Source organism: Populus trichocarpa, chromosome 14 (genome assembly GCF_000002775.5).
Source record: "Populus trichocarpa isolate Nisqually-1 chromosome 14, P.trichocarpa_v4.1, whole genome shotgun sequence".
Lineage (NCBI taxonomy): Eukaryota > Viridiplantae > Streptophyta > Magnoliopsida > Malpighiales > Salicaceae > Populus > Populus trichocarpa.
Genome location: NC_037298.2, coordinates 3,552,088 through 3,579,763, shown reverse-complemented (window position 1 = coordinate 3,579,763; position 27,676 = coordinate 3,552,088). Strand labels below are relative to the sequence as shown.

General features: G+C 35.2%; 3 protein-coding genes across 6 annotated transcripts; all 3 read left to right on the top strand.

Annotated features, from left to right (window-relative positions):
• Positions 1-989: 989 nt before the first annotated feature.
• On the top strand, positions 990-2,564 carry LOC112324115 (uncharacterized). Its single transcript, XM_024585188.1, has 3 exons — positions 990-1,676; positions 1,783-2,014; positions 2,113-2,564. The coding sequence occupies exons 1-3, from the start codon at positions 990-992 to the stop codon at positions 2,562-2,564; spliced, it is 1,371 nt and encodes a 456-aa protein (XP_024440956.1).
• A 2,254-nt stretch (positions 2,565-4,818) lies between these two features.
• On the top strand, positions 4,819-10,411 carry LOC18105144 (uncharacterized). Of its 3 annotated transcripts, none has more exons than XM_024585309.2 (9): positions 4,819-4,955; positions 5,071-5,136; positions 5,205-5,322; positions 6,168-6,411; positions 7,201-7,329; positions 7,411-7,460; positions 8,223-8,320; positions 8,397-8,684; positions 9,464-10,411. In XM_024585309.2, the coding sequence occupies exons 2-9, from the start codon at positions 5,077-5,079 to the stop codon at positions 9,950-9,952; spliced, it is 1,476 nt and encodes a 491-aa protein (XP_024441077.1). In that variant the 5' UTR covers positions 4,819-4,955; positions 5,071-5,076; the 3' UTR covers positions 9,953-10,411. The 3 variants fall into 3 exon arrangements, with proteins under 3 accessions (XP_024441077.1, XP_024441075.1, XP_024441076.1); XM_024585307.2 differs by having other exon boundaries at positions 4,833-4,991; XM_024585308.2 differs by having other exon boundaries at positions 4,836-5,136; positions 9,464-9,957; positions 10,069-10,411.
• Positions 10,412-11,130: 719 nt separating this feature from the next.
• On the top strand, positions 11,131-22,755 carry LOC18105143 (E3 ubiquitin-protein ligase BRE1-like 1). Of its 2 annotated transcripts, XM_024584496.2 has the most exons (20): positions 11,533-11,618; positions 11,825-11,870; positions 13,174-13,335; positions 13,482-13,566; positions 14,341-14,568; positions 14,665-14,826; positions 15,315-15,508; positions 15,597-15,680; positions 15,835-15,954; positions 16,056-16,242; positions 16,340-16,500; positions 16,582-16,653; positions 17,908-17,984; positions 18,359-18,553; positions 18,696-18,768; positions 18,851-18,937; positions 19,661-19,798; positions 20,522-20,724; positions 20,798-20,963; positions 21,957-22,755. In XM_024584496.2, exons 2-20 carry the CDS (start codon positions 11,856-11,858, stop codon positions 22,086-22,088), a joined length of 2,541 nt encoding a protein of 846 aa, XP_024440264.2. In that variant the 5' UTR covers positions 11,533-11,618; positions 11,825-11,855; the 3' UTR covers positions 22,089-22,755. The 2 variants fall into 2 exon arrangements, with proteins under 2 accessions (XP_006375233.3, XP_024440264.2); XM_006375171.3 differs by lacking the exon at positions 11,825-11,870 and having other exon boundaries at positions 11,131-11,618.
• The last annotated feature ends 4,921 nt before the right edge of the window (positions 22,756-27,676 follow it).

Here is a 27,676-nt window from a genome sequence, read left to right as displayed (position 1 = left end):
AAAAACTTTGTGTTGAGTTTGCTTTTTCAGCCTTGAATTGGATATTGTACTTTAACGGCTTTGATGGTTGATTTCTGAGTTGAATGGATGCTAATTTGTTGAATGTTAGTTATTGCTGTGTATGATTGTTGTTGACTTGAATTGCTGAAACTGCTGTGAATTATTGTTGCTCACTTGAATGGCTGATACTGCTGTGAATTATTGTTGCTGGGTTGAATGGTTTGAATGGGAGTTGCTGGTTTGAATGGTTTGAATGGGAGTTGCTGGGTTGAATGGTTTGAATGGTACACATTCGGGTTGCTAATGGGTATGCCAGTCAAGAGTTGTGGTTTGTGTTGTGTGTGTGGTTTCTATTTAAGCTGCATTGTCATTCCAAAACATTTTAATTGGCTGCCCACAAATATTGCAAGCATTCCCACGTGTATTGTAAGCTGTTTTGAGAAGGTTTTGTTGCTGTTTTACACTGCCAAGTCAAGTGCATTGAATTTAGAAGGTTAGTTATTCATTTGAGGGCTGCTGTTTAGGTAATAAAGCTTCATCTTTATGTTTTGCAAACAACTTCAGAGGGTAAAGCTGATAGGGCTGCTGTTTAGGTAATAAAGCTTCATCTTTATGTTTTGTAAACAAATTCAGAGGGTAAAGCTAATAGGGCTGCTGTTTATAGTCAATAAAGCAAGTTCATTTATGTGTTTTTCAATTGCTAAGCTGAATGATAAGTTTGTATACTTTTCCGGCTGCCAATAAATATTTCAAGCATTCCAATATGTATGAATAATGTTTTGAGAATTGAAATAATGGTTGTGCTAGAAAATATTAAATGAGTTTCATATAAGTAAAATATGTTCGATTATTAGGGATTGCTCAAACGTAAATGTTTTGTGTTAAGGCCGCCATTAACGTCAAAAATATTCAACACATATTATTCCATGAACATTTTTTTTATCGCTACTATGCAGGTTCAAAATTGATATTCAGTTGTGTTTGTCGATATGGATGCGAATTGGTTTAATGCGCTTTTTGATGACCATTATGAAAATGTTATGAATAATGTTGGTCGGTATGTGTCTGGTGGGTTTGCTGGTACAAGTTCTGGAAGTGGTTTTGGAGGTAGTTTCGATGCTGGTTATGGGAACAATAACGAGTTGCAGGACGACGACCAAAATCAACAGGATGATAATGACAGTGGCGATTTATTTTGGCATAGAGAGTGTGATCACACTAAATTAGTCATATGCACTGCTGGAGCACTGGCTTTGTATCACAATGCGTATGTTTATAAAGAACCATGTATGGTTTCATACAACACTGGAATGCGATGGTTGATTGAAATTTTAAATGGGCCTTGGGTGCGTTGTGTGCACATGTTTCGGATGGATGCAGACACATTTAAGAGTTTGTCTCTTGAGTTGGAAACAATGTACGGGTTGAAACAGTCTAGACGGATGAGTGTTATTGAGAAGGTAGGCATGTTTCTCTACACTTTAGCTCTAGGCGCTTCGAACAGGGAAGTTCAAGAGAGGTTTCAACATTCAGGTGAAACCGTGTCCAGAAATTTCAACGAAGTTCTTCGTTCTGTGTCCGTGCTAGTTGCTGATTTAATCAGACCAGTAGATCCAGAATTCACAGCAACACCACTGGAAATTGCAATGAATCCGAGATACATGCCCCATTTCAAGGTAAAAAAAAATACTTTTTACAAGTTGTTATTATATTTCAAAAGGTTACAATCAAAGATTTAAGTAGAATTAAAAATATTGGGCAACAAATTTTTTGTTTTTGTAGAATTGCATTGGAGCGATTGATGGAACACATGTACGTGCATGTGTATCACAAGAAAATCAAATCCCATTTATTGGTAGAAAAGGTGTACCGACGCAAAATATAATGACAGCATGTAGCTTTGACATGCAATTTACATTTGTTTGGGCTGGGTGGGAAGGTAGTGCACATGATACAAGAATATTTTATGAGGCGATCGGAAATACAAACATACAATTTCCGAGGCCACCGGAAGGTATTCATCCGCCAAACATAGGGTTGTTGATTAGTTGGTCTAATTTTCTTTTATATGAAATAAGAAGTAAGCGTTAAACAATAATTAATTTTATGCAGGGAAGTATTATCTCGTTGATTCGGGATATCCGAATAAGTACGGTTACTTGGGTCCATATAGAGGGGAGAGATATCATCTTCCAGAATTTCGTCGACGAGGACAACCGCGAAGTCGGGAGGAACTATTCAACCGAGTCCATTCATCCTTACGATGTGTAATCGAACGTACATTTGGAGTTTGGAAGAAAAGATGGCGAATCTTGCAAAACATGCCTGAGTTTCCTTATGAATCACAAGTTAAAATTGTTGTCGCATCAATGGCGATGCATAACTACATTCGGCGGAAGTCGAGCCAAGATGTTGCATTCAACAAGTTTGATAGTCATCCAGATTTTGTTCCTCCTGATACTTTTCCCGATGTCGTTACACAATCACAACCACGAGGGCACCAAAGGGCGTCGCGTATGGATTTTATTCGTGATGGCATTGCAAATAGTTTGATGGGACAATGATGTTTATTTTGTAATAACAAATAACAATTTATTTTTTTGCCAGTATGTATTTGGACAAAATGTTGTATTTCCTCTTAACACAAAGAATTATTTCATTTATGTCCTTTTTAGTCATTTTAGGTACTATATCAACCGCAACCACAGTTTTAACCAAACATGTTTTTACCACAATAAAGTCACACCACACTTTTAACCAAACACACAAAATATATACACAAACCACATAAAAAGTACTTTTTTTAAAATCATTTTTTTCCAACCGCAACCACAACAAGTACAGCAAAAACAAACACTATCTTAATCTATTCCTGTGATCACTACTGTGTGTGAAGACAAGATGCAGTCATGTTCAAGCAGATAGTAGACAAGTAACCTGAGCTGGCAACCGAGGTCTCTCCAACAATCAAGAGAAGGCTTGAAATAGCTAATCCGTCAGTTGTTTAGAAGGCATTGAAAGCAAGCGTTTCTTGCATCGAGGAACGGGGGAAGGCCGGTAGAAGCTATCACCCACATTCTCCATGTTTCTTCCAGTGAGACCTCGCTAGTCATCTGGACCTACGGAATGATGTTGGCTGTGTAATGTTTTACTTCCTAGCTAGGCAGTTATGGAGGTGTCACTGAACTTAAAGTGAGGACATGGCCGAAAACAATCAAAGAACCCCAGTTTCTTTGTGGTATAATGGACTATGGTAACATCAGCAACAACACCATGGTCTGTGTGTTTTGGAAGATATGAGGGAAGAGTGGAAGAAAGGAGGAGAAGGTAGGGACTTGCCTTAGCATTTGAACCAGGCATTACTTTTGAAGACACCCTTCTTCGTAGCGTATAATCAAATCCTGCAACTACACATGCATCTGGATTTTAATTTTCAGAAGAAGACGAGTGGAAATCAAGTTTATTGGACAACTTCCAGGCATGATTTCAATGTTGATAGAGATCTTGTTCTTGCTTCTTGCCTACACTTTTTCCTTCGAGTGGACTAAAGTGATCAAATTAACATGCAAACATTCTGCATTTTGCCCGGATATCATCTTGTAATATTAGGGTAATTCATTATAAAAAAAAACAAAGAAAAATTAGTTTGTAATTCGGGGCCCAACATTCCGAGGCCCGCTCGGAATTTTTCAAGAAGGAGCCGGAGAAAAAATACCCATCTACCATCTAATCCGATGTGGATCAGAAATTCAGGATTCTCATTATAACAGGATAGAGTCGGTGGCAATGCACTATATAAAAGAAGCACGTAATAAACCCTATCAAATTATTTGCCAGCCCTGAATCAAAATCACCTACCATTCACTCACTAATCTTCTTTGTTTTGAGAGCAATCTGTTTATATTCACAATGGCAAGGAGAAAGTCGAGATCAAACAACCGTCCCGTGAAGCCAAAGCTAAAGCTTGATACAGTCTTTCGTTGCCCATTCTGCCAACTCGAAAACAGTGTTGGGTGCTCCTTCGACAAGGATCTGAACATTGGCGAAATCTCATGCTCCATATGCCATGCTGGCTACGAGACCAAACTCACTCCATTGACCGAGCCTATAGACATATACTGTGAGTGGATCGATGAATGCGAGCGGGTTAACCAAAAGTCGTAGCCATTTTTGTTTTTGTTTTTCTGAGGAAGTTAGCATTAGTGTTTTGTGTAAGGAAGTTTAACAAGTAATCAGACGTTTGCAATGTTTCTTTTCTTTGTTTTCAAGTTCGTGTTCTTAGCATGGGAATCATCCATAAAAGGGCATGCGTTGTTATATAATTAAGTCAACTTGAAGACTCATCCAGGCAATGATTTTTATTAAAATAGCATTGTTTCATGCATTAGTTGGTTTTTTCCTCGGTTTTTACCCGGCATTAAGAATTTTATTGAATTAATCAAGTTTTTAAAAACTCGTAGAGAGCAAACGAGTTTGATCAATTCAATATTTTATTTAATATAATTAAAAATTTGATCAATCAAGTTTTGAGATCTGAGTTTCTCCACCTTGAACTTCTCAAGTTAACCCGACTGAATTTAACAAAAATGGTTATCAGGTGATTACAGTTTTCTTGTTGATCATGTATTGTACTATGGTGAATATCGACTTCTAGAGCCTAAAAATAACCTAACCCTAGTTTATAATCATGCTTCTTTGTTGGGCCATTCAAAGGCCCAAACAGAAAATACCCTTGTAATAATTAAACATCCCTCGATCAGCATAAACCAAACAGCGGTGTAAGATTCTTAAGGAATCCAGGCCCAGATCTATAAATAAAGGTCCCGCGCAGTCATCAAACACTTTATTTATTATCATCCCCTCTTCTACTCTGCCGTTGGATTTCGGATTCCTTGCGTTTGTTTGAAGAAATCAAACCAACACCAGAAAGCCGCTTCACTTTCTTCCACTTCCAAGTAATATCCCCAACAAATAATAAATTCTCCTGATAGGTAATTGAATTAATCAATTTTAATCACCGCTGTCAGTATCTTGAATTACTTCTCTTTCAATTTCGCTAATTTTTGAAAGATCCTGATGGAGGAGGAACCAGGAAACCCTAGAAGAAGTAGTGAAGAATCAACCACGCCTTTCTTGGTAATTCTTTTTTTTTCTTTTTTAATTATGTGAAGTATTTTATTGATTTTTCTTTTTGGTTTTTGCAGTCACTGAATGATGGGCTAATTCCGCAGTTATTCACATCAGTGCCATCGTTAGATGAAGCTGCCTCTTATCTAGCTCAATCTACTTCGTTGTTTACCCGCTGCTTCTCTGATTATTCTGGTATATTAATTTTCAATTATAGTACTTGTTTGTTTTAAATACGCGAATTAGGATAATGATAAATGATGATTCTTTTGTTATTATATATAATTTGTCAATACACAGTTCTTTTATGTGTTTCTTGGTTGGGAAATACTTACATTTTTAGCAATATAAAAATAGTGAAGTGGAGTTAGCAATTGCCTATTTATTGCAGCCTTTGGAATCTGTTCTGGACCTCTTGTATCCTTATTTACTTAAGGGAACTCGTATATTTTTCTTAGGCTTCTCACTCATTAAGGTAAATGCTGTTTTTTTTTTTAATCTTTGAAATGAGACCCTAGTTGTTACACTTCCCTGTTCATGCATGTTTCTCGTTTTTAGGGAAAATGGCATGATTACCATACTCTTAAGTTTCACCATTTCCTCATGTTTCTTGTTGTTTTGATTTCAAAATGTAGATTCGGTTGAGGGGGTAAAGTCAGTATCATCACATCTTTTTATCACTGTTCGTGACTGATTTTTAAATCTTTACCTCCTGTACATTTACTTGAATAGCACTACAGATCCAAATCAGCAAATATTGTCCTTCCAAAGACAGTGCATTTCTGCGATGCTACTATTTGCCATTTATGCCTGTAATTTCCAGACCTCTTGTCCATTAAGAGGCCATTTCTCAATTATGATCACACCAAAGTGGGTCTTGGGAGAAAAATTACCGAGACCCTACTTTTTTTGCTTTTTTCCATGAAACGCTGTTCTGAAAATTCAAACATGCTTCCTTAAGCTTGTAAGCTTAAGAACCATTATGTGATGCAATGGGCCACGGTTTATGTTTCTAAAAAGAATTATTGGATGTATCACAGTGGAATATCCTTCTTCTGGGTTTTCTGTCACACATGAACAGGAGCTGACAACGTTTTCTTCCACACAAAATGGGGCCTCTCTGGATAGTGATCACCCATCTTCAAGCGGAAGTCATTCTGCCACCGATACCCCTCCTATGCATGCTGGAGTAACAATAAACTCTTCTGAAGGACCATCTCAAAATACTAGTGCACTTGTACAATCAAATAACAGTGGTCAAAGTGGACTTTCAATGTTTCAAGGGTATTGGGTTCTTTCTTTCTTACTTTTGCTTCAGTATTTCCTACAGGATAATTTTGCCAGATACAGTATTTTACATGATAAATGGATTGCAAAATGTACAGGATGTTAACATGGTATATAGTGAGCTAGTCATTTAGTATATGTCACTCCCTCTGTCTCACAACGAATGATCACTTTCCTTTTTGGTCAGCCCCAAATATATATCTATTATTAAAAGTGAAAGTGCCGATTCTTTCATGTTCCTTATCTGCAGTTCATTAAAGAGTGTTAATTATTCTATCTTTTGAAAAGTATTCATGGAAGTGTAATTCCAGAAAGTTAATACTTAAATAAATGAGGCGGGACAATATTTATTAGCCATTCATAACATGTATGCATAGGCAAAGCAGACATTGTAAATTTTTGTTTCATATTGTGGGATAGAGTTGGGGTAGAACCTAGGATTAAAAGCACAGGTTTCTGGTTTGATAATGAGATGCTTTCAGTTTCTTGATAGTTTGCTTTGCTATCATTTGCAAGTACATAAACGACAGTGGTTCTTTGTATTTCCTAGCTGACAGAAAATTGTTTATCTCATTTATCAAGATTGAGTTTTTACTTTTACCCATGTATCAGGAACTAGAAATGAGTGAAACAATTTTTTTCTCCATTTCTTGTGATTTTTTCAAGATGTGGGAACAGTATTTGAAGTTTCTCAATCTGTTTTATGTGCCCTTGATGTGTGGATGGGTTTAGCATATAATTAGGTTTTTTACCTGTCCTTTTGAATCATGTGATGATTGCTTGTAGGCTTATTGAGCGTGCACGGAGGACTGTTCGTGGATCCGCTGACGATATAGGGTGGCTGCAACGTGCTTCAGGTATGCCTTCAGTTGAAGATGGAACTGGAAGGTTTATGGAAATTCTTGATAACATAAGGTACATAAAGCTTCTTTGGATCCTTAATACGTCGAACATGGTCATTCAGTTGGTGATTGAGATCTTTTCTCTTTTTACCAGGCATGGTCTACACAAGTTGCCAAATTCGATAGTTTATCTGTTGGTGCCAGGTAGCAATTTCTATGTAGAATAATGCGAGTGTGTAGCTCTTTGAATAAAATATTTAGTCATTGGGCGATCATCACTGAGCATATTGCTTGTTTAACTGAGCATCTTGCATGTTTAAAGTGTTCTAGACTTGATCTCAATGACATGATCGTGTGCAATTGTACTTGTCATATCAGCAAGACCATGTTTAAGTTTTTTGCTTTTCTTCCTGAAGTCCTCTTGAACCATATGAGATTATATTCATACAAGTTCTAGTCACCTTTTAGGTAGGCCTTAGGAGTTAATGTCAAGGTCTTGAACAGGCATGGTAACTTTTATCCAGCATTGGTGTGTCAAAAGGCATTGAATGTCACGAACTATATGGTAATATGACAGATTGGTTAGTCATTTTTTGGCAAGATTTTCAAGATGAATTCTCAGACTGTGGCAATATAATGATAAATTAATCATCTAGGCAGGCTTTTGTGAGGAACTTGACTTCAACACATGCCCTGTCAAATTGTGATGCCAAAAACCACTCAATTGGATAGAAAGACAGCCACATTGGCGTAATTTCATTATCATGCAATGTAACACTTTTGGAGGAGTTGATATGATTATCTCTTTTCAAAGGCTTAGGTTATTATTGAATTTTTATATAAAATTTCACGTGACAAATTAAAAGCCAGATTCAGAAGGTATGGTTTGAATTTTTTTTTTAATTTTTTTTCTATTTTGTATCCCGGAATCAATGGTTTGTGCAACTTTGCTGGTTAACTTGTCAGGTCTTTTCAGTAATCATGGACCGCTTTATTTTGTTTCTACAAAAACAAGTTTCTCAAAGATGGGTCTGGCATGTCACATTGCCAAGATTCATAGTGAGGTACTTATTGGGTCGTTCTTCCTTGCGTGATCATGCTGTACATATTCTATACTGAGCTTGTACAATGGCTAACCAGGCTTCAGTTGAGAAAAATGCCAGAGAGATAAAAGAATACATCGAGGAAATTTACTGGGGTTCACAGAAACGTGTCATGCTTCTTGGACATAGCAAAGGGGGAGTAGATGCAGCGGCTGCTTTGTCATTGTATTGGTCAGATTTGAAAGACAAGGTTGTCGGATTAGCATTAACGCAGAGTCCATATGGTGGTAGTCCGATAGCTTCGGATATTTTACGTGAAGGGCAGCTTGGAGATTATGTAAATATAAGGAGACTTATGGAGATTATAATCTGTAAAGTGATTAAGGTACTGGGTATTTCCTTTTTTTTCTTTCAATATGACTACACATGCACCTGCATGGACACATAAAGTCACGTGACACCCACCCACCCACACACACGTATGTGTTTTTTTTAACCTATTTAAATGAAGTTGTTTAGAAGTACTTGATTGCAATACTCAATCTATTGGCATTTATTCCTTCTTTGTGGTGGCCATCAAAATGTAAATAAGATATTAGTTAATGGGCTGTTAAGCATTATAATTGTTAGAAAGCAAACAATGTAATTAAATAGAATGCCATCTTTAGATAGATTGAGTTGAGAAAGGATCATCATAGGACTATAACTGTAAGCCAATTCTGGAAATCTAGTTGTACCTACTGCATAATTGCTGATGAAGACACGTTGACACAGTTATTGCACCAGTAAACCGTGAAAAGAGAACCAAACAAGATATGAATTTGTTGATAAAGGCCTTGTGCTGTGTTAAACAGCTATCTATTCCAGTCTAAACTGGTATCAGTACCAAGAGAGGGCCAAACAAGATTTGAATGGAAAGTTGAAAAGACATAGCACGCCGCTGTGGATAATGCATGCAGAGAAGATCTAGCCGAGTCAAATTAGTCGGGGCATGGCATGATATGTTTATTGAGCTGGAGTTAGATTTCATTTTGTTTCTAAATTAAGTCTGCTTTCAATATTTTTCTAAATAAATTATGTTTTAATGGTCAAGTTTATTTCTCATCTCTAGGAAATCGTTTAATTGACTTGTGCTAATTCTTGTGTTATCCACAAACCTTGTAGGGTGACATGCAAGCTTTAGAAGACTTGACTTATGAGAGGAGGAAGGAATTCTTGACGAAACACCAATTGCCAAGCGAGCTTCCTGTTGTATCTTTTCATACTGAAGCAGGCATTACACCTGCTGTTCTAGCCACACTGTCTCATGTTGCTCATGCAGAGTTGCCCTTGATGGCACCTCTATCTGCTGGTGAATTACCAAAACTCCCAGTGGTAATACCCCTTGGTGCTGCAATGGCCGCGTGTGCCCAACTACTACAAATCAGGTATGGAGAGAAGAGTGACGGGCTTGTCACATGCCGGGATGCAGAAGTCCCTGGATCCACAGTAGTGCGACCCAAATGTAAACTGGATCATGCTTGGATGGTCTATTCATCTCTGAACGGCGACCCTTCTGATTGGGATGCTTCTCAAGTGTGTGAAGCTCTGTTAACATTGCTTGTGGAAGTCGGTCAAAGGAAGAGACATGAATTTGCAATGAAAGATGAATGAGCCCGGTGCGATCTTGCTTTTCGCCTCCTCCTTGTGCTGTTGTTGTACTTAACAATTTGCTCATTTGGGTATATAGAATCTGAACTCCTTTTCCTTCCCCTCCTTTGGTTTATTAGGGTAAGATATCTGGGTTAGTTTGCATGCCTCTAGACAAGATCCACCCTCCTGCTTTGGTAGAATGAAGTCCATCAACAACCGAGTCTAGCAAGTGTCCTTGTAACAACTAGGAAACTCGCTCTTCGACCACTTGAAACTGATGAACCTCGAGAGCTCGAGCTGGATTGTTGAGCCAACTCTCGGCGAGTTGCATGCAAATTATATTCAGTGACGATAGGTTTGTTTCGCATCGAAGTAGAACTTTTCCGTTTTTTTATTTTTACTTTTTTTTGGGATGGAGAGGAGGGGGGGCTGCTGCAGTGTATCCTCCATTTGGTAACAATACATTTTATTTAAGATGCACGTGTAAAGTCGCCTCGTGAATGTGAGCGTGTGTGCATGCATGCTCGATGGATCTATCAATTAAACAAAATAAGCTAACTTAGAAATCTATTAATTAATTTGATTTAAAATTAATTTAGTACCGTAAACAATCTATGTGAAGCACAAACTAAAAGAAGCCCAACATTGCGAGGTCTCAAGATACCCGAGCCTCAAAATTCTTTACCCCTTTCCACCAATCATATTCCAGCATTCACTTTAAGCTAAAACCCGTTATTTGCGCAGTGTGTTTTCATTAAATTTCAATCAATCAAGTATAACTCACTTAAATTGAAAAAAAATACTACTCATCGGAGAGTAGAAAGAGTGAAATAAGTGATGATATTAATAAAAATTAAATTAAATAAAAATGATAATAATAAATCATTGCTATTAAATGGTAAAAATTAGAAAGCAAGTCCGCATTTCAACGAAGTTTTGTATATTTTTATTTTATTTATTATTCTTGATATTAAAAATAAATTTTAAAATATAAAAGTATATCATTTTAATATATTTTTAAATAAAATAATATTTTAAAAAATAATTAATATCACTTTCCAGACAATCATGTTGCTTCTCTCACCTCGTCGTGGCACTAGCAGACCACAGATTCCTAGCGGTAGCATTTAATTCCCAAAATTACCCTTCTAGGAGTCACGGAATTTCACGCTCTCTCTTTATGCTAAAATATCACTCACAACAAACAAACGAACTACCGTCTCGTCTCTCTCTCTCTCTCGCTGCCGAGCAGAGGCCGAAGAAGAAATGAAAAATAAAGAAAAAGAAAAAGATTTAAACTTCTTTTGTTCTTTTAATTCTCAGTTTGAGAAAGGAAATCAAATTTCATAGTAAGTTATAGACTCTTTGATTAGGGTTAGGGTTAGGGTTTTTTTAGTGAAAAAGAAAACCAAACAGCTTGTTTGGCAGTTTTGAATTAGGGTTTCGAGAAATTTAATTGTTAAATTTAGTTTTTGCTTTGTTTTGAATTAGGATTTATTGAAATTTGTGTGTGCTAATGTGAGTGAAGTTGTTGGTGGAGGGAGTTTTGTTTTGTTGTTGCAATTTTTTTTCAATGGGGAGTACAGGTGAGCCAGACAGAAAACGGCGTCACTTCAGCTCCATATCATCACCAACAGCTGCTATGGCTAAAAAGCAGCCGTTATCGCATCTGTCCGAGGACAAAAAGGTTTGAACTTTTTCGCAATTTGATTGCTTCTTTTTTTTTAATGGTTTTGAGGAATCTTGTGCGGGTTCTGTTTTTATTTATTTATTTATGAATCTGATGGTCTTGATGCTCTGGGTTTGTCGGGTTATCAGTAAAAAAGTCATATACTTGTAGGGTTATGGGCTGCGTCACTTGGATAATTATGTGTGTTTGTTTTGTTAAATCAGATGATGGTGATTAAATGAGAGTTTTGCAGGGATGTGTTCAAATGAGGTCGGATTGTTTTATCTGCTTGAATGTTCTACTCTTATAGCCTATGACTTTTTAAGCGAACGATCTTCAATAAATATTCATACATTGAATTTTTGCATTGCTTAACTTGTCTACAATTTGTCTCTTGTAATTTACTCATCTATCATTGTAACTCAATGAATGGATATATAAGTCCAATGAGGTTGCTACCTGTCTATCTCTAAAATCTATTTTTCATGGTAAAAAATACATTTCCAGGCAACGTGTTCTCTCTCTTTGCTTGTGAATCATTTATATGTGTAATTCTCTAGCTCTGATGCTTGATGGCTGCAACAGTTTAGCTGCTATTTTAGATTTTCCAATACGCGTTTTAGAAGCTTTATATGGTACTGCACTCAGTAATTTCTATATCTATAAGTACCAGTGCTGTCAAGAGGTGCTGAGGCGCTTGCCTAGGCGTTCCAGGCGAGGCGAGGCGAGGCCCCAGCGCTTTTATTAGCCTCAGGCGTTGGATTTCAATGGGGCGCTGCCTAGGCGAGCACCTTGTGAGTGGGTGCAAGGCGCTAAGGCTAGCGCCTGCTTGAACTTCTTCCTTTTCTGTTGGATTTTTTTTTAATGATTTATGTTTTGACCTATTTGTCCATTTTTTTAATTCACCACAAGAAACAACTTGGGGGTATTTTTTGTAAAAAAAACAAAGATTAGGGTAAAAAAATCATTAAAGTGGGAGACAAACAGACAATGAAAGACACTTAGAAGAGAAACACCAACCACACTTTCTTTTTTCAACAGTGGGAGTCGAAGAACAACACATCTGTACAACTAATACTTTATTTTTTTCTAAACAAGTGCAGTATATTGAGAGATGAGGATTTCAATTATAATCATGAAATGGAGGATTCTAGTGAAGGAGAGGAAAGCATGGATGGAGATGTTTTTGAAGATTAATGAATAATGATGATGATATTTAATTTTTCTTTTTAATCTATTTGGCTACTTACTACTTTAAACTATCATATTTTGTTTTAAGGGTGAAAAATATAACTTTATATGACTATGTTATGGTATTTTATATTTTCTTTTGATTTTATAATGATCTAATCTTAAGTGGGAAGATATGTATCTTAGATTTATATAATATAATATATATATTTTTTTAATTTATAGCTTATCGCCTTGGTTCATTTGGGCGAACGCCTAGCGCCTCAGTCATTTTATAGGCTTGGCGCCTTTTGCCTTTGACAACACTGATAAGTACCAAACTGTAATGTCACCAACGAGTAGCTTGTTTGTTGTGAACTCACATTTTCTTTTGATGATATAGCTTGATACTGCTGTTCTTCAATACCAAAATCAAAAGCTTCAACAGAAGTTAGAGGCTCAGAAGGTTGAGCATTCTGCACTTGAAAACAAGTTCTCTCTACAGAAGGAGAAACAGAAACCATACAATTCCACATTGAAGGCTGTCAATAAGTCTTGGGAAGTGGTAATTCCTTGGGTTTTTTTGTTCTTCATATTACCTTTCCTTTTATACACTAGTTTAGAGAATTTAAAGCATAAGATATTTTTCTGCGTTATCTACACACAGTACCTTATTGTAATTGTGGGAACGTTGACTGTTTTTAACAATAGCTGGTGACTGACTTGGAAACATGTTCCAACCGCACAAGAGAGTGGATCAATGGGCAAGATGTCAAACATGTACCAACCGCGAGAGGTGAGGAACCTGTAATGTATTACTTCTCTCTGGTTTTTTAGTTTTTCCCCTTAGCAATTTACTGGTAACACTTGCTTAGATAGCATGAATTCATTGCTATCCATTCCTAACATGTGCTTTCTTGTGATAGCAATTTATGACTAATTAATATATATACATGGGAGAAAACTGTACAAGGCGAATAAGAATCCACCTATTGGCACACAACATAATATAGTTCCTGAAATTTTATCTTGTACAGGCCATACTTGGTGATTCATGGCTTTGCATGCATGCTTAATTTGCTTGTTTGATTACAGCAAGGAAACTTTTTTGAGTAGTTTTACCTCTCCTTTGCAAATTATTATCTTACAACTTTAATGCTTATAACATCCATGAGATGCCAATTGTCTTGGAAGTTGGTTTAAATTTCAAAAATATTTTGGGAAATTCATGTGTTGTGGTTGGTAGTTGGCGGGTGTGTGGCTTTTGGAACTATGCATGTGTGCGTAGGCTTGCATGGTCATTTGTGTGGGTAGGTTTCAGAAACATGTGTGTGTATTTGGGGGGAGGGTATTTTAGCAATGTGTGCGGCATTTTATGCGGTTCAAAGTGAGCAGCTAGGAAAAAGTTGGCTCCAGTGTTTGTAGATTCGATACATGTGTGCTTTCAGAGTGGACACAAATTTGATAACCGGTGTTTTTATGATGATTAAAAATTATCAATAGTTTTTTTTTTATATATATAAAAAAGCAAGGCCATTTTCTAATAGGGTATTATTAAATTTCCTTTCAGACGGGGGCTCATCTTCTCTCAAGGATGCATTTCTTAGCAGACTTATGGAAACTGGTGCAACTGAAAGTTCCTCTGCAACTAACTGCCCTGATCAGATGGAAGTGGATAGAGAAACTGCCTTTGAAAAGAATAAAAGGATTGCACATAATTTAGTGGCTACAATCAATGGCCTTTGGTATCTGAAGGATGGATTACGTGCAGCAGTTTTGAAACAGCTTACAGAAGATGGTAGGAGTATATTGCCACAGGTGTCTGTGTTATATTTGTCTTGGGCTACTTCCTTCAGAGTTTTCTCAGTTCCTATGTATGTTTCTCCTTTGCTAGATGCTTGTAGGGAAACAATATCTAATGAATTGGAGACAGAACTTAAGAACTTGAGGTTAGGGCTAAGTGATCTTCATTTGAAGCACAAATCACTGGCAAGGGAATTGCAGAACCATCGAGACAGTGATGCAAAAAATAAAGCTGAGCTTAAGCATCTAAAAGGTAACATCTTGAATCCTTTAGTGATTATCTGAGGGCCACTCCTCCTTTAGTCAAATTAACGTAGCATATCCTGTTTATGATACATGCATAGGTACATGTCCTTTTTTTTAAAACGGTCTTGTTTAATTGTATATGTTCACTAGCACACTATATCACATTTAAATACACATCACGTGTCCTTGGTCTTAAGGTTTGGCATGTTTGGATAGCCGTTCTCACTCTCTACAGTTATTTACTAATTTTGATTTGTTATTGTCACAACAATGGAATGAGTTTTATGCTATTATTCTTTGATAAGATCTTTTCAGCCATTCATCTAGTGTTTGGAAAATCTGGAGAAAATAATTTGGTTTTGCAAGAGCAGGTGTATGACTGAGCAAACTACACACTGCATTATGCTATTCATTCTTTTTGCTTGAAAAATTAATCATCATTGACTGATATGCTTTTGTAAGTGTGACTGTTGCGCATCTGCTTGTTTTCCATAGGTGAATTGGAGACCACAGTTGCAGAATTAAATGACAGCAACTGTAAATTGGCAACACTTAAAGCAGAGAGAAATGCAACTAAAGGGGCATTCTTCCCTGTCTTAAACATGGGAAGCAAGCATGCTGCTGGTGATCAGGTCAGGGATAAACAAAAGGATCTTCTAGAAATGGAGTCTGCTGTCAAAGAGCTTTTAGTGAGTTGTTGACTTTTATTTTATTGGATTCCTTGGGAATTTCTTGAACTGGAAGAGATAGGCATGTTAATTAATTTGAGTTTCACAGGACCAAGCTTCCTCTCGACTACTAGAAGTAAAAGATCTTCATGAAGAAAGGTTAATAATATTACAGAAGCTATCCAATTTGCAGGTTAGTAGTTGTTTGTTTGTTTTTTTTTTTTTTTTGGGGCGGGGGGGGGGGGGGGTCTTAAATGCAGATTCACTTATTCGATATTATAAATAGAATGAAATGCAGCTTTATTTATGTGCTAATAGAAGTGGAATGAAATTATTTTGGTTTACAGCACTCATTGAAGAATGTGAAGGTTATTTCTTCATCACGAGCCTACCTTTTGCTGAGAGATCAACTAGAGAAATCAAAATCAATGGTTCTCCATTATCGTGCCTTATTTGAGAAACTACAGGTTGTAACTGGTCGGTAGTTTCATTTATGCCCGAGTCTGTAAATGTATTTTGCATGGATTAGTTTCTGATGCTGACAATATTTTGTACCTGGAAATTACAGGTTGAGAAGGATAACCTTGTCTGGAAGGAAAGGGAATTAAATATGAAAAATGATTTAGTTGATGTTTGTCGAAGATCTACTGCGGTTGTGGATTCTAGAGTTGCTGATTTAGGAAAGGAGATACAGAAACAGATTAACGAAAGAAACATGATTGAGACTAATCTGGAAGAGTCATCAAGAGAACCAGGTGCATTACTGCTTGATGCTTTTGTGTGACTTGTAATTCATGCTGCTTCTTCCCTCTAGTTTTGTGCTCGAAGCCTGATAAGTACTCTCTATTTTAGGAAGAAAAGATGTGATTGCTGAATTCAAAGCATTGGTTTCTTCATTTCCTGAGGAAATGGGCTCTATGCAAAGCCAATTAAGTAACTTCAAAGAAGCTTCTTCTGATATTCATTCTTTGCGGGCTGATGTGCAGTCTCTTTCTACTGTTCTGGATAGGAAGGTGGGTGCATTCTGGTGTATGCATTTATATGTGTTAAATTTAAATCAGTTAAAGGTTACTAAGATTTGTTTTCTGAAGCAGGGAAAACAGTGTGGAAGTTTGTCTTCCAGATCAACGAGCCAAATTGCTGAGATACATAAGTTGCAGTCTGTGGTATTTTTCCATTCTTCGTTTTCTTAGAAATTTTAGGGGCTTGTAAATGACTTCAAAGCCTTCCTTTTTTCTGCCTGAGGATTGTATAACCTAGGTTAACTTGGAACTTGAATATGGATGGAATGAAAGCTTTTTGCAAGAATTCTTCATGCTGTGTCAGTTTGTTGGTCACTTTTAAGGAATTATAGCATTTTAATCCTGCTGTCTGACATTATTTCCTTGACGTGTTTAATATCCTATATTGTTATTATCTTCCAATGAAATGTGGTCATTTTAGGTTTTTAAGTGTGTTATTGTGTCTTAAGCTTCTAATAGGATCTCTGAAATGCCAATTCCAAGTAATGAATTTTTTTTGCCATGAAATGTGTCATGGGTCCTACTTTTCCTCGCCATATCTTTAAAGGACTTGTATTTCAAGACTTCAATGGATGACTACCTTTTCTTTGGAGTTGAAGAATTCCTGAAATTAACATTTTGTTTTATTTGAAAAACTCATCCATAGTGTTCCCTTATCTAGATGCATAAAATTTTGGCCATGGGAATGTTGTCGAGAAAAGATCCATTTGGTTCCCATCTTTCTTTTACTTGCTAGCTATTTTTTGAGACCTTTTTTGTTTCGGAGGAAAAAATGTGCATCCCTGCAGGGTATGCTTTTGCTGCATTTATAAATTTGTACCTCTTGATGAAGTTTGATTTGAACCCCATACAAGTTTTAAAATTATATAGGTGTCACTTTCATTTACTCTAGCAGAAGAAACTCTAGCCACGTTTGTTGACTATGCCATAAGAACTACAGCCAAATGTTTTATAATATTTGAGAACCCAAATCAGCAAAATGATTGTTGTGGTGTATTCTTAAACAAGAGATGCTTAAAAGATTAGGTACTGGATTATTTCCTGTTGAATGCTCTTATGTGTCATTTTTTCCAAGAAACCCAAAATATGGTTATAGATATACCTCAATTATGTTTTTGCTAGTACAAAAACCATGTCTCTCCAAGCATTAAATTCATCATCACATTTGACTTGTTTTTCTGGATCTAGTTTATTTTTATAGTCCTTGTGAACTTATCTTTTTTTCAGAAATATTATATTACTGATAAATTTAAATGTAATCTGTGGTCTGATAACCATTTGACAAGGTCTGCTGGAACACGGGTTAGAAGAATTTATGATGCCTTGCTTTCTTATTTTAGGGTATTACACTGATATGATCTGATTTAGCAATTGAACCCCTTTTTTCCTTGGTTGCAGGTCCAAGATCTGAATGAAAACATACTGGAGTTGAAACTGATTTTGGACATGTATCAACGTGAATCCACTTATTCAAGGTCAGAGTCATCTATACATTCTGCTTTCCCCATAATAGCTTGAACTTCTACTTGATATTTAACCAACTACAGATAGTTTATTTTGTATATTCATTTAGTAGTCTAGTGAGTGTTTGTTGCTTTATGCTGGACATTGATGTACATTGAATGATTGTGCTTTGTTTAAATTTGGTGTCCAACTTCTTGCACCGGTATAAAATCATTATTTTTAAGATACCAGCTAAGTAATGCTAGCTGTGGGTCGCCCTTGCCATTATGGTAAAGTATTTGATTAAATCATTATTAGCATGATCCAGTTCATACCATTTTCTCGTCATTGGTTCTAGATTATGTGAAATTATGTGGTGGCTTAGAAATTTATTCTGCAATTTTAGGGATGTCTTGGAAGCCAGGGATCTGGAATATAAGGCATGGGCTCAAGTTCAAAGTTTTAAATTCTCTCTTGATGAGCAAAACTTGGAATTACGAGTGAAGACAGCAAATGAAGCCGAGGCCATATCCCAGCAAAAGCTAGCGGCTGCAGAAGCTGAGATTGCTGATTTGAGACAGAAACTAGAAGCTTCTAAAATGTAAACCTTTCCATTGAACAATCATCCTTTCATTGTAATTGTTTTTGGTTAATAGGTGGGCCTAATATTTGTTCTCACCTAAATTTTAACATGCTAATTATGGGAGAGCAGTGTGTGAAAATGTTGATTTATTTCCTTTCAGGGATATGTCTAGACTTTCTGATGTCCTAGAATCAAAAAATGAAGAAAATGAGGCCTACTTATCTGAAATAGAGGTCAGTGTTATTTTCATTGCAGGCTTTCTTTAGACTGCAATAATGCATCTGTTTCAAGATTTTTTATTTGGTTTTGCTTCAGACAATTGGTCAAGCATATGATGAAATGCAAACTCAAAATCAACATCTGTTGCAGCAAGTAACGGAGAGAGATGATTATAACATTAAGGTTAGCATATTCCATAATCTGTCTTCGAGTAGACTGTTTTTTGTTGCATGCAGTGTCTTTCAGCTGTTAGTGCTTAAGCCCTTGGTCTTACTTTGTACGTTCAATGTTTGCTTTACTGTATGATGTGATATTGGTATTTGCATTGCCAACTTGTATTTTGAAACGTTCATATTCATATAAGCTTTGGAGTTCTTAAGACTTGCAATGTGGTTCATTTTTCCATATTTTGCTATATGAACTGTTAAACAGGTAATATCTGACCTTACACGTGTCTTAACATTTCCGATTTTGATCCAGCTTTTCTTGATTACTTGGGCATGGAAACATGTTTTGCCCTACTGGTTTGTATTATCTATAGAAGGACCAATTATGGACTGATTTGATATCTTAAACTGAAAAGAGATGTATTAATAGTTTGTAGCTGGAGATAGGGTCTTCATTCTGTTACATCCTTGACATCTTGGTTGAGTTTCCCTCATCCCGGAACTTCAAAACATCAACATGTGACCTGCTATTTTTGTATGGTTTTAACAGGCATTACTTGTAAACTGGACATAATTTTACTCTTGCTTATCATGATGCTGCTCTTCTTGTATTCATGTAAATGAATTCTTGCTTACATTTACTTTTAGATGTGAATGGATTCATCTTAGAGTTCAGGTAAAGATATGAATACATGTACTCGAGAATATGATTTAGTGGATCTTGCTATTCTTGTTTTAGCTTGTTTTAGAGGGTGTGAGAGCAAGACAACTGCGGGATTCTCTGCTGATGGACAAACAAACCATGGAAAAGGAGATTCAGCAAGCCAATATTTCCGTTGATTTCTTTGATGTGAAAGCTGCAAGAATAGAAGATCAGGTATTTCTAAGTGGTAGTTATTTTGATATATGCAAGAAATAGTAGTTATTTTGACATATGGCTTGCATATAGAGTATTCATGCATATAGTATAAAAATCGGCCTGTGAAATAAAATAAACATTCTTGTATGTGATTAAAAAAGGAAATAAAAGGAGAACATGTCATTTTTTTCAATTGATAAATAACTAATATGTTTTTAATTTGTCTTTTTTTATTTTTATTTTTCTATTTTAGAAGATGATTATCTTTTAATTAAACCAATCTTCTTTTTCAACTAAACCCTTCTCTTTTTACTTTCTAAATAAAATAAACATAGGTGAATATGTTTAAAAAGAACGGGCAAGCCATGCACTATTATTCTATTCTTCTTTCATATAATTTTTTTTTTGTAGATTAAGAATTGAGGAGTATCTTGTTGATGTTTTCACTATGTATATGGTATTGTAGCCTTGGTACTTCACTACTTCTCTTACTATTAGATGAGCATAGGCATGTCTCCAAGTTAGGTAAAGAATTAGTATTATGTTGATGATTTTCCAGGATAAATGTTAGTTTAGATTAATTAATTGATAATAAAGGTATTTAGTCTTATTAAATTATTGAAGGGCAAAATAGTAGATCAATTTTTTTTTATGAGTTCATACATAGTTGCGGATCATTTTGTAGTAGAGTCAACATTACTGGAACATGTATAATCAGTATTGAATGCCTCTGCCTTGCAGTTAAAAAATTGTTCAGACCAGGTTCATAAACTTGCAGAAGATAAGTTTCAAAGGTCGGTTATGTTGGAAAATACACAAAAGAAATTGCTAGATTTGAGAAGATCATCTAATCAAGCAAGAGAGTCATTGGAGGATTCCCAATCTAGAGTTGAAAGAAGTCGAGCTGCTCTTTTGGAGGTGCAGATAGATCTAGAGAAAGAGAGGTAACAAAATAAATCCCATTCCACTTCCTATTTGTATGAAGTGTAGACATTCACATCATTGCTTGTTTATCAGATTTGACAAGAGAAGAATGGAGGAGGAATTGGAAGTTGCAAGGAGAGAGTTTTCTCGTCTTCAAGAACATACAGAAGGGTCTTCGATTGTAGAAAAGCTTCAACAGGAACTTAGAGAATACAGGGAAATAGTTAAGTGCAGTATCTGCCTTGACAGACCAAAAGAGGTGATTTGCAATCCCTGTTCTGTTATTTGTGGGATTTAATGTCCTGTTTTGATGAATGAAACCAGCCTTACTAGTTGGATAACTTGATATGAAAACAGGGCATGCAAAGCATAATCAAACCATTATTTCTAAGATAAGTTTGACATGTACATTATCCAACAAGTAGGTTTCCCATCAAGGGAACTGAATTTTATGAAGTGATGATGTTGAATTATGATTTTCTGGTCTTACTGCTGCTCCAGCTTTTTTCCTAAGTAAGGCAACTGGTTTCACGTTTACTAGCAAGATATTATATTTCAGCTTGCTTGTACTCTCAGTGGAACTTTAGTACTAGGTGGCAATAGCAGTAGTTTCAATTGAGAACAAACTTGTACTATTCTCAGTAGAAAGGATTAGCAGTGTGATGGACGAACACTATTCTGTGGTATGCAGTGCTTGGTATTGTGATAGCATGTTTATTAATAAATCATATAGGCTAGAAAAAGAAATTACTGAACCTGCTGGAAAGTGGAATGACGAGTGTTATCCAGAAAGTGACAGTGATTGGCTTGGAGTTTGATTGAAGGAATAGAAAATTAGGGAAAGAATCTCACATTCTGGTGTGGTAAAAATTGGTTGTTATGATAAAGTGCCCTAAAACATTATAGAATGGAGGAAGAGCTTCTTTGAAGCAACCTCAACTAGTTTAGGACAGAGGCTTGTTGAAATTTGACTGGTTGTATTCTCCACCATATTTCCCTAGAGGTTCTAAAAAACTTTTGGTGATTTAGTAAGTGTTTTTCTTCATAGTGGGTGCTTGAGTTCCTTTGGGATTCAGGTTGGGTTACTAATAGTTTCAATATTAGAATACTACTGTTGCTGTATTTATTGAAATTGATCAATAATCTCCAAGATTTTATGATATACATACCAGTCAATTATATGACTTAATTTTTGCCACTTTTTATCCAAATATTTTGTGTAGGGATTCTAATAATTTTGTTTTCCGATCAGGCTGTCATTACAAAATGCTATCATTTGTTCTGCAATCCCTGCATACAGAGAATTGTTGAAAGTCGTAACCGCAAGTGTCCAGTGTGTAGCATGAGTTTTGGGCATAATGATGTGAAGCCAGTTTACATCTGATGGCATGGGAATGAGGTGTACCGTGCTGTTTGATGATGAGGCTCGTTTTCAAAGTCAGGTCCCAATGAGGCTTGTCTGCCCTGATAGAACCTTGACCTTTGGATGCCTGCTGGTTCATGCCTATTCTTATGTTAGAGAATTACCAAGAGAATAGTGACAGGAACCAGTGCAATTCCTGTCCATATCATCCCCATGCAGATCATTTTAAATTTGATTCTAGGTTGATTTCATTTGTTGCTCGACTTCCATGTATCTAGGATGTTGGTTCCTTATTAACTGCTAGGAGACACTATAGTGTTTTGATTTGTTGCAGATGATCAGAATCCGACAAAATGCCATTGCTGAACGCCTTGGAGGTTGTACAGATCACCTTGGCACATAGCAATGAGAGTTGGCTCATGCATTTGATGTCAGTTTTCTCCATCCAGTGAAAATACCTGGAATGGAACTTAATTTTTGACTGTACAGGTTTTAGTGCATACATTAGATTGCAGGAATATCAATCAGTTTACATTTTTTGCTTTTATAAACTAATGACGTTTATAGTAGTAGTTTGTGCTAGATGTGCTCAACGCTGCTTCATGTATGTACGAAACTTTTGAAAGTGAATGTTGTAGTGCTCTATTTCATGTATGTTATTTCCACTAGTGGGCATTCTTTCTGAAAATTTTGAGCAATTGCGGGTGTTCAGTAGAGGTATGCCACCATTTTATGGAAAAGTGAATGAAAACATGAAAAGCGGTTTTTTTATTGAATTGACCAGTGAGCATTTTTGGTTTTTGTTGGTATGGGAAATAGCAGTGGCTTTTGGTTGAAAAGGCGCGATGGTGAGTGAAGCTAGTGGGAGAACCGCATTTTGGTGTAAGAAGTCCCGCCGTCGGTTTGGAATGAGTTTGGTTTTCAAGCTTTACATGAGATGGTTTGCTATGGCTTCTGTTCGAGGGTTTTTAGCTTTTGGAGAAAAGAGGGTATTTTTACAAGGTGGGTTATGTGGATTCGGTTTGAAGTAGATTTCCTGTAGTTTTTCTGCTCATCTTTTAGATTTAAATTCATTTTTGACCCCATTTGAGTCGGTTTAAACCTGGATTCTCATTTCCTTTTGGGTTTCCTAGCGTGAAATGTGTTGGGTTCTTAGAGGTGTGGCTATGAATTTTATTAATGAAAATTTAGGTTGAAAACTCGGGGTAGAAAATGGGTCAAGCCATATTTCTCTATCAGATGTCAGCACAAGATGCCTGGTGGATATTGACAAGCTTACAGTAAGTTTCAGTTATTTGCAATTTAGTCTCTGAGGTTGAAGATAGATAATGACTAATTCTAACATGTTAAATATGTATAGTTCAGTCTGATATTGGTCGTCACCTATTTTTTATTTTTTACTTTAGTTTTTTGACAAAGTTGATATGCATCAGTATTAGAAAGGAAGGAGAGTCAGGCTTAATGGTGGCCAGAAAGGGGATTAATCTGATCATCATAACAAAGATTAGGGATTAATTTTGACCATTTTTGGATGCAGGATTAAGTAGAAAACTAGAAGGCTGTGGGTTTTTTTTCCTGGTTGAAGGTTGCATTCTTCATCCTCTTACACGTTATATGGACTTTGCAAATATTTTTTTAATTTGGTCCTCAAATTTATTTTTTCTTGTTTGATTGCATTTTTTGGGGCCAAATTCAAGGGGATTTGAATACAATTTGTTGGCTAAGGATGAAATTGAAAGATCAGGGATCAAAATAGAAATGACATCATAATTGGATGATGGTTTCAAAGTTAATACAAAAAATTAAATTTGGTCCTCATACTTTAGAAATTATAAATGCTTGGTACCTTAATATTTTACCAATTACCTTGTGTGCAAAAGTTTATTTTTTATTTTTATTTTTGATATATATATATATATATATATATATATATATATATAAGAAAAAAAATATTATCTAACCTGTTCGAGTCCATAACCCCTGTTTTGCATGATATTTTTTTAATTTATTCAAACAATTTAACGTGCATGTCTATTTCTATTATTGTTTGATTGGATAAAAATATTATTTTGATTAACAAGATTTATCAAACACAACCGGGTAAATATATTATCTTGTGAGATCAAATATCTTGATCTATACTTGTATCTTGATTTTTTCAGTTTTATTTTTAGTTAGCGTTAATAATTTTATTTTAATTTATTATCACACATAGTTTTGAATAGTTTTGAATTTATTTAATTACATGTATATATAAATGTTTTGATTTATACTCAAAATAGTTTTTTAGCTATAGAAATATGTTGAAAAAATCAATATATACAAATTTTTTACTAAAAAAATAAAAATATCCTACCCGCGGGGCGGCAAAACACAGGTTAATAAGTTAAATAACTAGTGAATTCCTAACCTTCATCACTTCTTGGTAGGTACAAAGATCCAAAAGGGCCATCAGTGTTTCACCTACTTTCGAATGGCTAAAAACATTATCTATGGAATTACCATCAGTGTTTCACCTACTTTCGAATGGCTAAAAACATTATCTATGGAATTACATGTATTATCTTTGCTCTGTCTCCTCCCTCTCTGTAAATAGAAATATGTAACATCGTATCACTGAACATGGATAAAAAAATTTATTTGCCATCTTTAATCATTCCATGCGAAAGCTACTCTGTACTATCGCAAATAATTCCATGGTCTCATAATTTATTTTGTCATGTTCTATTTGGAATTTATTCTTACATCTTTAGTTAAATAAATTGTGTCTTTGTAATAAAATAAGAGAGTTTTTAATTTACCATTTCAATGATATTTTCCGGCTAAATCATCAGAATTAGGCATACGCATAACATATATTATATATATAAAAAATATCTAGAGATAAAAAGAGAATAAAAGCTTACACACTTAAATAGAATTGGACACTTGAAATCGTAGTACTGTTCTCATTTTCGTTGGTTTGAAAATTAATGTAAAATACAAGGACAAATCGAGAGCGATTTACAATTTTAATGATAGATTGGAGACCGAGTGCAAAATATAAGTACAAATTGAGCTAGTTTCTCGAGATATACTACCGGTGGCATGCATGTAATTCTTAATGATTCGGACAGAGAATACCATGAAGAAGAGATTGAAAGCTCACTTATTCTGTAGGGACATATATAGTGTACACTGATAATCAAATAGAAGTTGAACTTAGCAACCATGTTGGATTTTTGTGTTTCCGACTTGTTTTTCATGTGCTATTCTATCAAGCTTGGAGACAATCCTTGCCCCTTTAATTTCCTTGCCTTCCAATAATTCGGTTATATCATGCATGTGATAAACATTTCCTTAATTCTCCGAAGAACAAGAGCAATTCTTTTTTATCACTTTGTTTCTTTTTGTTGAATTATAAATCTTTTTTCCTCGAAGATAGAATCATGCAGCCCTTAGTTTGGCATCAGCGGTTCCAGAGCTAAGAAAGTCACCACGACAAAGATTAAGAAATTACTCTAATATTTTTTAAACTTTTTCTGAAAGGGAATTATCATTTTAAGATTATTTCAAGATTGTTTGTTTTTGTATTACAATTTGCTTTTCAAAATATTTTTAAAATTATTTTTTATCTGAAAAAATATTAAATTGATATTTTTAAAAGATTTTGATGTGCTAATATTAAAATAATAGAAAAAAATTAATATATTTTTAATTAAAAAACATTATACGTCACAGTATAAAAAAACAGAATCAAGAAGGCAGCGAAAACTACCAATCTATTGAGTGAAAAGGGATGCAAAACCCACTCCATGGGCAATGAAAGAGGAGCAACTTTTCAAGAAGAGACATATTGGATTCACGTATGAGAAACAAACAGGGAGCAGCCACAACATTATTGATATCATCAAAATTGATCATTCAAGCAGCTGAATAAGACGTGATTGCCAAAAAAAAAATATTCTCAGAGAAATTGATTGCAGACTTCTTTGTACCGTATAAGACATGATCGTGAGAAAATTTAACAACTCTAAATTAATTCTAAGGGATCTATGATGTTGTCGTTGACAAAAGCGATGAAAAATATTTCAAAGACTAACATCAAGTCAATATTTATGGACCATGATTTTTCTGTTTATTTATTCTTTCTTTGGGTCGTCGAGAAATTTATTTGAAGTCATTACCTTTTCTTTTCAAATGGTAATTTCGTTTGATTAAAGGGGACTTTATTTAAATAAATGCATGTTCAGTAATATGGTGCATGATACTTTTTAAAAGTATTTTTTAATTAAAGATATATCAAAATAATATTTTTTTTATATTTTTAATATTTGCATATCAAAACTATTAAAGAATACCTAAAAATCATTAATTTGAAGTATTTTCGAGAAAAAAACATTTTAAAAAACGAGTTGAACTATATTATCAAACTATATTATCAAACGTACCCTAAATATTTTTAATAAACCAGCCTTAGATATATTGTTTACTTTTCTAAAATTATTTATTTGATTAATATTTTTTCCATTATTTGACTGCATGCGTTGAATTTTTTCGAAAAAAAAATATATTTTCCATGGTTGAAGGGCTATGACGATGGTGGAGATAGTAGTATTAGTTATATTAGTAGCCATAATAAACGGTAGTAGAACTTCGAAGTAGGAGATGAATAATTGCGAAGAGATAGTAATTTCCCATCCCATGTGCCTTTCAATTTTCATGGCCCCAGACCACCAAATCTCTGCCATATGCATCAATCCCCATTTATTTCATTTGGATGAGCCGTGTACTTACGAAAAAATTAAATGTATTTTAATCTCTTATCAAGCCATTTATTTTCAAGATTAATAATTATTGAGTGAAAAAAAAAAAAGTTTGGAGTTCGGACTCCTCTAATGAGATTCAGTTGAAGCATAGTTTTAAAACCCGGCCTGACCTGACAGGTCGACTAGGGACCCGGCCGATCCGGGACTGAAACCGAACCGGGTTGAAGAAAAAATAGGAAAAATCATGACCTGGCGTGACCTGACGGGTTGACCCGGGTGACCCGACAAAACCTGGTTGCAACCCTTTGTTTTTTTTTTTACTAAAACGACGCTGTTTTGATTTTTTTTTTACATATGAATTGACCCGGGCGACCTGGTGATCCGGTAAAAACCCGGAACTCGGGCCTTGAACCGGGCCGGGTTTAAAAACTATGAGTTGAAGAATTAAAAAAAAAAAATTCAAATTTTCACACTATTTATTAATATAAAGTAGCATCTTTTAATTTCACGATACATAGTTGAGATAGAAAAGCATCTTCAGAAAATAAAATTTTTAATCAATAATAACCCGATCATATATCATTGAGAAAAAAAAAACCCATAACAATTGAATTTATTTTTAAAAATAGATGTTGCAAGCATAGGCACTTTGCGTTGCAGTGGGCCCGTTTAGAAAAGTTATTATAATTAATATTTTTAATTAAATCTAATGTAAGTTCAAGTTTATCAAAATCAAGTTCGGAAAACATTTATATATAGATGAAGTAAATAGATTATTTATTGAATTGATAAATCACACATTAAAATATCTATAACATCGAGATTTTATTTTTGACTTTTCTATTTTTATGTGTTTTACAA